Genomic DNA, 14682 nt, shown 5'->3' on the forward strand with positions numbered 1-14682 from the left:
CCATATTTAATGCTTAGTCCTCCACTTTAAACCCTGTAGATTACACCATGCACTCTTCACCAGTGCCTTACTCTCACTTAATTTTAGGTGCCACCCAAAAGACACATTACAGTCTAACACACAGAACAAGCATATTTGTAAAAAATGGAACTTGACATGCTTATGATCACGTTGCACATAATATTGCCTTTCCCTGCTCAATCTTAATTGTTTTCTTAGAATTGCAAGCTCAGAGACTTGTTTCCTTTGCTTTTGTACAGAACCTATACATGCTTCCATAACATACTGATTGTTGGCTGTAATCAGCATCAAGCTACTGAAATTCAACTATTTTGGAATTCAAAGACAGTTATTTAATGTATGTATACATAAGTTGTGGACAGATGTAATTTTATCTTGGTTTCAGACAGTAGTATAGATCAGGGGAGCACCGAGTTATGTACAAGCCCCTCCCCTCATATGTACAATCTAGGTTTTATAGTTCTCCTAAAAAATAAAAAAATTACTAAGATTATATTAGTCATTGGGAAAGAGTCAACCTGGCTTTTGTAAGGGGAAATTATGCTTCACCAATCTATTAGAATTCACTAAGGGTATCAAGAAGCACATAGACAGTGTGGTCTAGTTGATATAATGTACGTGGAATTTCAGAAAGCCTTTGGTGCGGGACTTTGTCAAAAGCGCTGAAGCAACGTGAACAGTCATGGGATAAGAGGGAAGGATCTCTCATGGAACTGATTAAAAGATATTCCTACTTTTGTTTCCTCAATTATCAATTTTCACAATGGAAAGGGGTAAACAGTTAGGTTCCCCAAGGACCTGTACTGTTCAACCTATTCATAAATGATCTGGAAAAGGGGTTGAACAGTAAGGTGGCAAAATTTGCACATGATACAGTGACTGGAGTGTTACTAGACAATCTCACTGAACAGGGAGACTAGGCAACAAAATAGCAGATGAAATTCAATGTGGATAAATGGAAAGTAATGTATACTGGGAAAAAGTCCCAGCTATACATACAAAATGGCAGGGTCTAAGTTAGCTGTTGCTGCTCGAGAAAGAAATCTGACTCATTGTGGATAGTTTGGGGCAGGGGGAGGTGGGAATCTACTCAATGTGCAGAGGCACTCAAAAAACCTAACAATGTTAGGAACCATTAGGAAAGGGATAGATATTTTTTCTTACTATCATAATGCCACTATATAAAACCATGGTACACCCAGATCTTGAATACTATATGCAGTTCCAGTCACCTCATCAAAAAAAAATTTGAACTGGAAAAATACAGAGAAGGACAACAAAAATTAGGAATACACAACAGCTTCTAAACAAGAAATTAAAAAACAGGAACATTTCAGCTTAGAAGAGAGGCCTGGGAGAGGTCTATAAAATCATGAATGGTCTTGAGAAAAACAAAAAGTGTTATTTATCCCTTCATATAACACAAGAACTAGGGGTCACCCAATGAAATTAAAACAAACCAAAGTACCTCACACAATGCGGTCAACCCACAGACCTCCTTGCCCATAGGATGTGAAAACCAAAAGCACAAGTGGGTTCAGAAAATAAATTAGATATCTTTGTGGACGATAGGCTCATCAATGGCAATTAGCCAAGATAGTCAAGGACACAATCACCATGTTCTTGGGTGTCCCTAAACCTCTGACTGCTGGAAGCTGGGACCAGATGACAGGAGTGGATCACTTAATCAACTGCCCCGTTTTGGCCATTCCCTCTGAAGCACCTTGTACTGGCCACTGTTAAAAGACAGGCTATTGGGCTACACCAGGGGTCCTCAAACTGTGGGTCAGGACCCCAAAGTGGGTTGTGACCCCATTTTAATGAGTGCTGGTGTTAGACTTGCTGCGGCCCAGGCCTGAGACCGAAGCCCAAGGGCTTCAGCCCTGGGCAGTTGGGCTACGGTTACTTGCCTCCTGCTGAGGGCAGAAGTGCTTGGGCTTCAGCTTTGAACCCCTCCACCCAGGGTGGTGGGGCCATGGGCAGGCTCCAGTCCCCACTCCCGGGGATGTGTAGTAATTTCTGTTGTCAGAAGAGGGTCACAATTTGTTCTCTCAATTATTTGTTCTTGTTCAGAACTTTCTGAGTAGTAAGCATAGGTGCTCAAATACTTACCCCGGCGGGGGGGGGGGACGGGGGGGACACCTAGCCTAACCAGAAGAGGGCAAAATTTTTCAGCCAAAACACTACTCTAAATATGCAGATCCCAGTTGACCAAGTCATTTTATGCATGTGTTTTGATTCTGGTCAACTACTTTAAAAAAAAAAGGGGGCGGGGGGGGCAAATATTTTTCTTTTTGGGCTAGTACCTAGGAACCTACCAACATTTAGGCAGAATGGTGGTACCTCCCTCCCCCACTTTTCACTCAGTAACCCAGTAGTTAGAGCACTCACCTAAGATAAGAGACATGGGCCTGAGTCCCTTCTCCAGAGCAGGTACTTGAATCTGGAAATGTGGGAGGCCCAGTTTCAAATCCCTACTCTGGAGAAGGGACTTGAGCTCAGGTCTCCCACCCTCAGATAAGTGCCCTAAACCACTGGTTTACTGAATAAAAAGTGGGGGAGCAACACCACCATCCCACCTAAATTTTGGAGTTAGGCTCTTGAGTCCCCTTGTGAATATAAACCTTTGATTCCAAACCAAAATGAAGCATTTTGAATGGAACAAAAACATTGTTTCACCAAACTGAACTATGGAAATTTTGATTCATTGAAATTTCCGGGGTGGGGGTAGGAGGGTGTTGTTTGAACTGCCATTGACAGGGGGAGAGGGGGAAATCAGTTATTCACTGCTGTAACGCTGAATCTAATGATAGCTTACTACAGTGCCTCACATGAGGAGCCCTGCCAAGTTGCAAAATTAGATTTAAATCTATAAACGTCATCTTCCGTTGTTGAAATTAACAGACAATAGCTCATCATTGTGTGCAGTGTTGTTACCCTGTTGGTATGTTAGAGAGACAAGGTGGCTGAGGTAATCTTTTATTGGACCAACTTCTGTTGGTGAAAGACAAGCTACAGAGCTCTTCTTCAGGTCTCACATATTGTTTCACCCACCTTGTGTCTATAATAGATCACAAAAGTATTTTACAGTAGTAAAAAAAATACTGTAAAAGTTTAAGTTAAAAGGAAAAAACCTTGATAATATTGTAGTTCTTTCAAAACGCATTGTAGCTTGGAAGTTTGACGTTAAAACCACATACACACACCTTGGCATGGTGTATGTGTCACAAGAAAAAAAAATTCTGTAAGCAGACGGTGCCTTAAGTCACTCATAAGAGCCAAGAAAAATACATATTGTACATAGGTGTTAAAGTGGCCTCAGTTGGCGAAGCAGGGAAGACCACAGATATAGTTCTGTAGACCATCCCATCCCTAGTGTTGCACATGCTTGGAAATGGTTCCTCAGTGTTCTCTCATACACCACCACATCTAGTTTTGCCTCTATCAAATGTATTTTTTACATTCTTCTGCTGTGTTGAGCTGTCACTATAGGTCTTCCATCAACTAAAACCTCATCCTTTTCCATTCCTGTAATTTTAAGTTGAACACTACATAGGTGTATGAAAGATTAAGCTAGGTTGACAGAAGAGGCCAATTTATTTTACAGACTTTATGCAGAGTCTACCAAAACATACTTCCGGGTACAAGATAGTCTTTGAATACCTTGTGATTGTATACTACCTACCCCAACCTGAGAAACATAGCTGTTTCACACTTATCTGCAAATGGCTGTTTTCCTACCTGAAAAGTATTCAAAACTACTTGTGATTTTTCTGAACCTCAAATCTTCACCTTCTTATATGCAGAACCCAATTGCTGGTTGTAAGTTTAGCCACAAGTATTCAGATTTTTACGAACACTGAGTTAATCTTTTGTGGGTCTTGTTGTGATTGAGAGCTGAAGAACAAACTGAATTCAGAGTGTTGATAGTGAAAATATTTGTTACACTTCTTCCCACAATCCATCTTAGTAAAGAAACAACGTAAAGAGGAATCAAAACACTCTTAAAAATAAAGTTTGTTTTAACTAAGAGCTCTTCAGCAGGGCTCCTCCTCCCATTCTCCAGAGGCTTCCCCCTCTGATCTTCTACTAGGCTCCTCCCCTCCACTCTTCTAATCCTACACTGACATCCCTCCTCCAATATTTCATCAAATTCTTCCTCTGCCTATCCGACACCAAGTTCTTCCTCCAGCCCCTCCGCCGATCTGTCACTGGATTCTTCTTCCAGCCCCTCTGCTGATTCCTCTGCCATTCCTCCACTATATTCTTCCTCCACAAACCCTTCCTTTGATCCTCCATTAGACTCCTCAGGCAGCCAACTGATGACCACTGAGTAGGAATCTAAAGAAACATGCCCACTGCAATTAGTAAGTTAGTTCACCATTCTTAGCTACTTTGTCACTTACCAGTATATTATGTCAATGAAGTTGCATGTCACCTTAAAAATTTAAGTCACTGTACCTATAAACTTCTTCCTCCTTTATAAGTGGCCCCATTATCTGGCCACTTAAATAGGAAAGCGGTAATAATAAATGACTTCTATATGCTAACAAAATGGTTTAATATTTGTATTGAACAGTTATGCAAATTATGGATGCTTTGTTTTAGAAGCTGATCACTAAAATGAAGATCCCATGTGTTTAAGCATTTTTACTTTGTTATTTTTCTATATATTATACTGAAATGAAATAGTCTGAGTGCAGGGATGCTGCAGTTAGTCATATGATTCCTTGAACTCAGTTTATGTTTAACTACTTAATTTCATACTCACAACAGTTGAGAAATAAATAACCACACCACTCATCAGTACCCAACTTGGAAGTAACTCCCTTTGCTCCTGGATCATTTTTAAGTGTTGCCAGTACCAAAGCTGTCATCCTCAGCTTCACTCCTTCACTAGAAGCAGAACACACTTCCTACCCAGAAGTGGAGGAAGGGGAATCTAAAGAGCATTAAAAAAACTGGGGAGGCGGGGAGGAGGCTAGCTTCTGAATAGGAAACTAAAATCTTCTGACTCCTTTCCCTTTCCTCTTCATTTCTCCCCCACCTGAGCCCCATTGACCTGCAGGAAGAAAAAAAGGCTTATCTCCAAAAGAACTGAAATTTGTTTTTTTCCATTATCAACACGGAGAGAATCCAAGCCTCTCTTCCGCCTTAAAAAGTAAGGTAAAAGAAATACAATTAAATACATTAAAAAAACAAAAACAAAAAACGAAACATTTCCCTCTTCTTTAAAGCATTAGAAAACAAGCTTCCCCCCTTTCCCAGGATTTCTTCATATTTGCATGTTTTGGTAGACTCGGCACAATCTCTGGGAAATAAACTGGCCTCCTCTGTCAATCTAGCTTGATCTTTCATATTCTTACATAATGTTGGCATATATGTAAATAGAAAGGCATGGGGAGAGGAAGGAAAAATGGGTTCTGATTAAGATTGTGAAAAGATGTTGGTGCATACGTGTTAGTTTATGGGAAGCTTCACTGCTCTCGAAACAAATTCATGGTACAAATCTCTCCCGCTGCACACTCAACCTGAACTGTACATGTGTATAGTGAACATGTAGTAGACAAGCTTCCTCTGACCCACTAATGAATTTTTTCAAAGATTCCTAGGATAGGACAATGATTTGTGCTCCTTTCCCATTCAGGAGTTAATCATAAAAGTCACCTACTGTTTGCAGTAGTGTTGCATTAATTCCTCTTCAGCTCTATGGAATAACCAGGAGGTCTCATTTCACATGTCTTGTCTGTAAACAGGCAGAGAATTCTTCTTGCAATCCTCAAGATGTTACTCCTTCTGGTTCCTTTAGGCAGTTCCAGGAGTGAAAGGCTGAACACAGCATGTGTTCCTTTTGTGGATCAAAAGGGGAAACCAGCTGCACTTGCAGAGATTGAATAAGATCCATAGCAGTTTTGCTGAGATCTTTTGTATGGCCGAGGGTGCCTTCACAAGCACACAGTTCATTGACATGATGCTGGCAAGCATAAAGTATTTTTTAAACGGCTTTGTTTGCAACTAATTATTTATTTTCTTTACCTCCATGGTAGCCAGAGGCTTCGGAAGCTATTGCTTATGCTTTTTCTTTTGGTGGTGGTGGTGTCATTTTTTCTGACTGTCATGCAGCACCAGACTTGGGAAGAAAGTGTTTTTAAGCCATACAGACAGCAACCCACATTTACTAAAGCAGAACTGTTGTGTGTGATTTATTAGTTTCTTCTCTTAGAAAGACGATAGCAAACCTGATATACTATTTTTAAACAAATCAGACCTTGACAGAGCAAAAACTGACCACAAAACCCTACGTGCAACAGCAAAACACAAGGAGGGAGACAGGTGAAAAAAAGACTTTTTAAAACATCCAAGAGATCAGTTATAGTTTTCACTCCGGTGAAAGTCAAATTACACACATCTGTTATGTAGAGATGAATTTTAGCCACTACTCTGATGCACCACTACCCCCCAAAAGCTGCTGACTTACCAAAGAAGTCAAATGAGAAGGGGTCCCTTCCACCAAAAAACTCACTAAAGACATCTTCTGGGTTACGGAATGTAAATCCATATTCAAATGGGCTGTCAAAATGACTTCCACCTGCAGAAAAAGAAGTCACATTTCACAACTCTTCACACTATAGAAGCACAAAATATTTGAGTTGTATGTATAAGCTGTATGTGTTTCTATATTTTCTAACACACAGTATTCTAGTTTTTCCACAATAGTTCATTTCTGGCTCATTGGATAGATTCTCAATATATTCTTCAAACCACATTTAATACTGTTGCGTGAGACTTTCATGTTAAAATTCTCACATTCTGTTAAAAAGATCTACTGTATCTAGAATTACTGTAATCAGTTTTTCTACAGCAAAGGATGTTTCCATCTTTTACTAATTGGACAGTCAAAGAGGTCATCTGTAGTTTATTAAACAAAGTTTCAATTTCTCCCCTTCTTCCCCTCCCGTCACTTTCCAGATATCCCTAAAGTTACTTTTATCATTTATGTTCTTCTGCAGGTTTCTAGACATCAATATTCATTTCTCATTATACTTAAAGGAACACATCAGACTAAAAATGAAAAGTCTTATTGTTGGAGTTTAGAAAAAAAATCAAAGCTCTCTGTTGGTGTTGAAGTCTGGTGCATCTTTACTTCTGAATCAGTATAATCTTGTGATGGCTTATTTGATAGTCTCACCTGCCAGCTTTTGATTTAGGTCAGTGGTTTTCAACCTTCGTTCTTGTGCAGACCCTTCAAAAAAATTTTTTGAATGGAGGTGCAGAGCCCTTTGGAAACCTTAGTCTGCAGACCCCCAGGGGCCTGGCGAACAGGTTGAAAAATCACTGATTTATATTACACAAAGAATCTCTGACTTACACTTGGCAAATACAAGCTAAAATTAGACACTTCAGTTGTTAAGACTATACTTATGATTGTAGACTCTCCCAGCAGAATTTGGGAAGAGTTCCTCCTCTGATTTATTATTTGACTACCTGATAGTCTTTCAAAAAGACGACAATTATTTTTTTTTTTTTTAAAACAAACATGACCAAGTAAAAATGAAACTTTCAGTTTCTGCTTTGCAGGTTAATGTCACATTTGTTTAAAAAGCAACTGATAACGAAGACATTTTAGAAAAATTGTAGTCTCTTCTTTTGGTCTTATGTTTTATAAAAACTTTTCAAAATTTAAATGTTGGGCCAAGTTAGAGTCGAACTTGCTTTTCCTCACTTACTTTGACTATACAGACTAATTCCTGTTACATGTTTAAAATATTGTTTTGGACTAGATAGGACTAGTTCCAGCCAGTGAATTTGCCTATCAGGGCCATGTCAAGTTGCTACTCTATGGTTATGTGCTAACACAACATCCCCAGTGGCTCCGTTTCTACATAATTTAATTGCATTTAAGAATATTTTAGCTCTTATGGCTACAAAAGCTTTTCAGAGCATGAACCAATCTGTAACTAAAATGAGTCTGCAGAGTGGAACAGTTAAAATCATTCAGATGATATGGAAGAAAACACATGCCAAGTTTACATACCTCCACCTCCTTCATTTAAGCCTTCTTTTCCATATTTGTCATAGATGTCACGTTTTTTAGCTACAAAAAAGTTAATTACATCAGTTAAGCTGCATTTGGAAGCAGGAGAAATGCAGTATCCATCACTAATGTACTCAGTTGAATTTTATCACAGAAAGTTTATTTAAGCCATGTTTGTTACAGAAAATGCAGAGTACAAATATTTTGCTAATCATCATCAAAGCACCACGGGTGAAGAAAAAACTGTTCTTAAGTGTCAATAATTTAGTTTTAGTAGCTACTAATAAGGTGTCATGTTCACCATCCTGTTTCACGATTTCCACTGAGAGATGCTTTAATATGCTGAAAGGTAGCTCTTTTTTGGAAGGAAGCCTATGGTCTTCATGTTTGTATATTCAGCAAAATAACTAAAGGCATTGTGACAAAACTGGTAAGAGACTTCCCACAATCTGATATCACAGTGGCGAAGGCATTTTTCAAAGACTGCTAGGTATGGATGCAGGATGGAAAAGAGCATAAGTCAAGGAGGGGCCATTTAACACACACACAAAAAGCTGATGAATTATTTGCTTGCCATATTCCGGAGTCCATAGATATGCAACTTCATTGTTAGTAGTCTTTTCCCAGGGCAACTTTTTTTTTTTTTTTTTGGAGTGTGGGGGAGGAGAGAAGTAAATCAAGTCTGCATTATAAGAGTTCAGGCTGCTGTCTCAGTAATAAAAGTTCAGAGTGAAGAGTTCTGCCAGGTAGAACATCGGGCTTTTTGCTCCAGCAGCTCAGACACTATTCTGGAAATGAAAGCAAGAGACTTGCCGGATCATTTGACAAAACTAGACACAGTCTGATCCAACACCTATTGTAGTCTTCTCATTGGACTTTAATGGGAGTCTGATCAGGAACTTCAGGACTGTGTTTTTTCCCTGAAGACAATCACTTTTAACAGTTAACATATTGGGACACTATAAAGAATTTAGTAAGACACCATATCTAAAAGGGATTGTGCCTAGTCTATAGGCACCAGCCACCATTCACAATCCAAGTCCAAGACAAAATTCTCTTGGATATTGAAAGCCCTATGAATTCCTTCTGGCTTCAGGTGCTTCACAAGTTTGTACATTACCTGCAACACTACCTTTCAATAGAGTGATTTCCTGAAGAAAAAAAAACCTGAGAGTCTTTTAAATAGCTTGTTAAAAGAGGGAAAGACGACCAATGAAACAAGAAGCTGGGCAACCTAGGAAAAAGCAGCAGGCAAGAGACAGGAAGTCCTGCATGTGGGCTGGCAGAACAGAAGGTTTATTTTGAGAACTTCATGTTCTTGAAACTACAGGCACAGTGTCTACTAGTCAAATATTCTTTGCATAGATAATCCTTAACAGAACTACTCTTGCCAAAACCCATCTCTGTTCAAAATTGTAATGACAAAATGAATAAAATTATAGGAGAATTGATTGCATCTCATAGAAGCACAGAATCTCAGGGTTGGAAGGGACCTCAGGAGGTCATCTAGTCCAGGGGTCTCAAACATGTGGCCCGCGGAACTTTTTGCTGCGGCCCGCTAAGCTCCCCTCACCTGCCGCCCCCCCAGCGGGCCTCATCCCCGTTCCTCTACCTACCTCCAGGCACTTCCCGGTGCCAAACAGCTGTTTGGCAGCACTTAGGGGTTTCCAGGGGGGAGGAGCAGGGAGCCACATGCTCAGGGGAGGAGGCGGAGAAAAGGTGGGGATTTGGGGCAGGGGTTGGAATAGGGGCAGAGAGGGGGCGGAGTTGGGGTGGGGACTTTGGGGAAGGGTTGGGAAGAGGCGGGGCAGAGCAGTGTCAGTGATGCAGCCCTCAGGCCAATGTATTAGTCTTCATGCGGCCCTCCTGGTAATTTGAGTTTGAGATCCCTGATCTAGTCCAACCCCCTGCTCAAAAGCAGGGCCAATCTCCAACTAAATCAAAAATCTCCAACCGCTCTCCTAGGTTAAATTAGCCACGTTGAATCAAAGCTACAGTACCTGATGTGTGGATCTCAACAGTATGATTTGCGCAGACTGGTTATGAAAAATAACCAAGTTTTATATGCTACATTACACTGAAATAACCATCTTAGTGCAACATGGGAATAGTTGTACCAGATCAGACCAGATGTCCATCTAGTCCATTATCCTGTCCCTAACAACAATCAGAGGCAAATGTTTCACAGGAAGGTGCAAAAAACCTAGAGGATGACATTTATGGAATAAGTTGCCCACAGAGAAAGTTTCTGCCTAGCCCTTATAAATTAGACACCAGAAATCAAAACAGGAGGCAGGGTGAACAAGTCTGTAGCCTACCAAACCAGGCCCTATTTTGAGAGGCAGAGTAGACAAAGGATGGTGCTGCTCTAGCAGAACTTTTCCCATAGTCACTTGCAACAAGTGACATTCACAAGGACATTTCTGGGGAGGAGGTGGTGTTACTCCTCTATTAACCTGAACATTGGAGAGAAGGATAGGTCCATCAATGGCTAGTAGCCAGGATGGGCAAGGATGGTGTCCCTAGCCTCTGTTTCCCAGAAGCAGGGAATGGGCGACAGGGGATGGATCACTTGATGATTACCTGTTCTGTTCATTCCCTCTGAAGCACCTGGCACGGGCCACTGCTGGAAGACAGGATACTGGGCTAGATGGACCTATGATCTGACCCAGTATGGCCATTCTTATGTAAAGCAGACAAGCATATGAAAAAAATGGGAGACGTTTCTATATTGTAGGTCTTATACAAATAGTTAAGTTAAGGCTACCAGCAGGAATGAACTTCCTATGACCAACCCATGTGCAATGAATCTGTCTGGCAGGATTAATGCATATGAAAAACGTCAGTGGTTCCCAAACTCGTTCCGTCGCTTGTGCGCGGAAAGCCCCTGGCCGGCTGGGCCAGTTTGTTTACCTGTCGCGTTTGCGGGTTCGCGCGATCGCGGCTCCCAGTGGCTGCGGTTCGCTGCTCCAGGGCAATGGGAGCTGCTGGAAGCGAACCGCAGCCACTGGGAGCCGCGATCGCCCGAACCCGCAGACGCGGCAGGTAAACAAACCGGCCCAGCCCGCCAGGGGCTTTCCGCGCACAAGCGGCGGAACAAGTTTGGAAACCACTGGAATAGGTGAAGGGGGAAATGCCCAATTGTACCAGTTTACTTTTTTGGGAAGCAGAGAAGGGAGAAGAGTGAAAAAATGTCAAAGGATGAACTAGATTAGTAGGGGAAATGTTCGATGCTTTTAAATACATACACACAAAAAGATAGCTGATAAAGATCTTCCATGGTATAACATCCAGATATACATGTTATTTCTGATCTTTATTAGTATTTTTTAAAACACTTTAAAAAAAAAAAAAGGTTAACGGCTCCAGTCAGTTATCTGAGGATAACTGGTTTTTGAGGTCAGGCTTGACAAAGCCCTGGCTGGGATGATTTAATTGGGTATGGGTCCTGCTTTTGAGCAGGGGGTTGGACTAGATGACCTCCTGAGGTCCCTTCCAACCCTGATATTCTATGATTCTATGATATAGAATATAAAAGATGCACAAACCCTTTGGTTTATGGTTCAGATTAGCTGCTGACAATGCTCTGACAAAAAAAAGAGAGATGCTTCCTTCCAAGTCAAGAATTTACGCTGAAGGGAACAAAAGTGACCTCTTGCTTATAGTAGCTCATACTATACAATTTTGATTCTGACCAATTCTAAGTAAATGATTCCTACAAGAGGTTAATCAGTACAATATTAAAACTGATTAGAATTTAAGGCTCCCAACCCCCATACTAAGTAGTTTCCGACAATTCTAAATACTTTAAGTCTTGTCAGCACTCTTATTACGGACCCCAAAACAAAGCAAGACAACTGTGGAATTTCAGCAACTGCTACACTAAATTTATAAAGTTAACTTTATAAAGACAAGTTAGACATAAATACACCACCCACACATTCTTTCAAGTTTCTTATTGTGACAAACCACTTGCCAGTGAGCCACTTCTTGGATTCTTCCATGTACATTACCCACCATGCTAGGTGGGAAGGCTGCATAATCTGTTTAGGAGATTGCCTCATGATGTATCACCTCTCCCACAAAATTTTGAAAGCTACAAAATCCTTAAAAAGGATACCGCCCTTCTGACAGTGTATTAGAAATTAAATGATGTTATATTTAGAGAGAGTTACCCTATTGCTCGTTTTGACTACTGCAAGGAGAGGAAGGGAGGCTTTTGGTATTCAGCTCTCTCTCTCTATATATATATCTATGAGACAGAGACACCACTACCATGATCAGTTGCTGCATACAGCTGGCTAGTTGGTAAAGAAAAATATTTGGACTAGTTATCCCAATTAATAGATCATGAATTAGGAAAAAATGTAGAACCAAGTGGTGAGAAGAAACTTCTAGGGGTTTAGAAGGAAGTATGACCACCATGGCTAATTGATTCCAAGGATATATTTCTCTAAATTCCATGCTTTCAAATCTTTATGAACTCCTGTAGAGAATTCATTCTTAAATCACAGGTCTCTGTAGACTCAGGATTTAACATGTAGGCTTAAACTGTTATATCAACTCAAAGTATTTCTTATGTCACGGAATTTCTCCTCACCTCCCCCCCATCCCAGCACCGCACTGTACAACTACTTCCACTTCTTTCGAAGAGCACCACAAAAAAAGGGCCATTTGTGGACCAATTTAAGAAAACCCCTTTAAAGCACGATGCTTCAACATTTCCACTACAGCTCCATAACCAAAGATTACCTGCTGCCAAGATCCCTTTTAAGACACTTACCATCCGACAAAACCTCATATGCTTCAGCTACTTGTTTGAATCGCCTCTCAGCTTCTTCTTTGTTGTCTGGATTTTTATCGGGGTGCCACTTTAAAGCTAGTTTGCGGTACCTAAAATGAAAAGGGAAGATAAATCATGCTCTATTTCAGTAAACTGCACTCATAAGCACCAGACAGATATACACAAGAAATACAGGTGTCAAAATAGAAATTATGAATTAGGACACTTAGTTGCTCAAATCTTATTTGTAGACCTATTTCAAGAAATTTTGCTGATAACACAGATAAGTAACTTAAGCCGTCAGGGTACCCTCCAGTTTTGCTAAAGAAATATTTTACTGGGAATCAATTACTCCTGGGTGCTGCTGACTGATGGAGTTTAGCTGTAAACAGGCCTCCTTTAGCTGCTTCTGTGATTCCCTCTGTTCTCTCAGTAACCTTGCTACATCTGAGTGGATTGGCTGCTGACAATCTGGTTTTCAGAAGCAATTCTTGCAAGGGAAGTTAGCCCTACCTCCTCCTCTGCCAAAGACTGAGTGGAGAACTGGGTTGGCATGTAGGAAGGTGGAAGTAGGGAGGGTACAAAGAAACCTCTTTGCTCAACCCTGTAGATCTGGAGGCCACAGACTTGCTGCTGCATGCTCTCCGCAGAGTTCTAACAAACATCCAAGTAGGATTTAATGCTATACCGTAGTAGCAACTCTTTCCGTGTTTATAAGCAATTAGTGTGTTTTTGGTGGACAGACAACACCTGGAGGAACTACGTTGAAAGATTTGGAGGCTACACCATATGCACAATTCCTAGCCGGAGGAGAGGACCCCAAGAAGAATAATTTAGTGTAAAGCAGTTTTACAGTCTTGTGCCCCTCAGTATTTAAGTGTACAGACTATATCTGGGGTAGTTTTATGATCGAACAGGAGCATAAGCTTGAATGTTCGAGTTAAGTAGTTATCCATACAGGTATGCATGCCAAATTAAAGCTCTGATCCACTATCAGGGTTTGATCAGCATAAACCTTCTATACTAGGCTGTGGCAGGAAACTGATACAGCATGTACAAGTTACTGGAAACTAGAAATGTTGCATAATATTTAGCAGTCCATGAAAGGAAGATGTTCCACAAGGAAAGCTTCCTCCCAGTTGTTTCTGAAAAAAGCAATTGGAAACTAAGGTGTGTTACTCATTCACTTTAGCATTGCTGCCTGACAGCTACTTTACAGCTGCAAGCAATGCACAAAAGTCTAAATTAAAAGGTGTATCTGATTGCTCTAAAAAATTTCCTAATTTAAATGTGTTCACCTTTTCATTAGTAGATGTTCAATCCATTAAGTCAAAGCATGGAAAACAGATCTCATCCAATAAAACTGGAGAGTTAATTTCCAAAGAAATTGCTTCATATACTTTTTTTTTTTTAAAATAGAGGAGACTTCATCTTGGTTTGAGGCATTCTGAACATTTTGCAGTGGGAAGGAAATGGAGTCAAAACAACTTCAGCTGATTCACACAGCAGATGTTGCCACTACCTGTGCTGTTTCAGGAGGGAGCACTTCTAGGTACCATGCAGTTAGAGTACTTCACAGCTTCTTCAGCCTAACAGCTCAATGTTATTCTTGCCCCATTCAGTGCTCTGTGGAAATCACTTTTAATAGTATTTGAAATCATTACTCCACATTTTGAAGAGGTATCTACTAAACTGATTTACAATGATAATCTGAAGCCAGTTAAAAACCTAGTATAAAAGGAAGTTGCATATAGCAGGGTAAGCCAATTCTCAAATGGTGGACCATGGTATACTTCCAGGAAGTCCTCAGTCTGGACACAGTGAAATTCTGAAAATTCCAGAA

The 14682-nt window shown here is 40.5% G+C and overlaps 1 protein-coding gene across 4 annotated transcripts in view; it reads right to left on the minus strand.

The window, feature by feature from the left end:
• The window catches only part of DNAJB6 (DnaJ heat shock protein family (Hsp40) member B6), a 97999-nt gene that overhangs the window by 59371 nt on the left and 23946 nt on the right, over positions 1-14682 (minus strand). For all 4 annotated transcript variants that reach the window (XM_077808361.1, XM_077808365.1, XM_077808363.1 and 1 more), the window contains 3 exons: positions 12840-12949; positions 8057-8116; positions 6500-6610 (listed from right to left, as the gene is read on the minus strand). In XM_077808361.1, the coding sequence (XP_077664487.1) occupies positions 6500-6610; positions 8057-8116; positions 12840-12949 (281 nt within the window). The remainder of the gene's footprint in view (positions 1-6499; positions 6611-8056; positions 8117-12839; positions 12950-14682) is intronic.

Source organism: Eretmochelys imbricata, chromosome 2, assembly GCF_965152235.1.
Source record: "Eretmochelys imbricata isolate rEreImb1 chromosome 2, rEreImb1.hap1, whole genome shotgun sequence".
NCBI lineage: Eukaryota > Metazoa > Chordata > Testudines > Cheloniidae > Eretmochelys > Eretmochelys imbricata.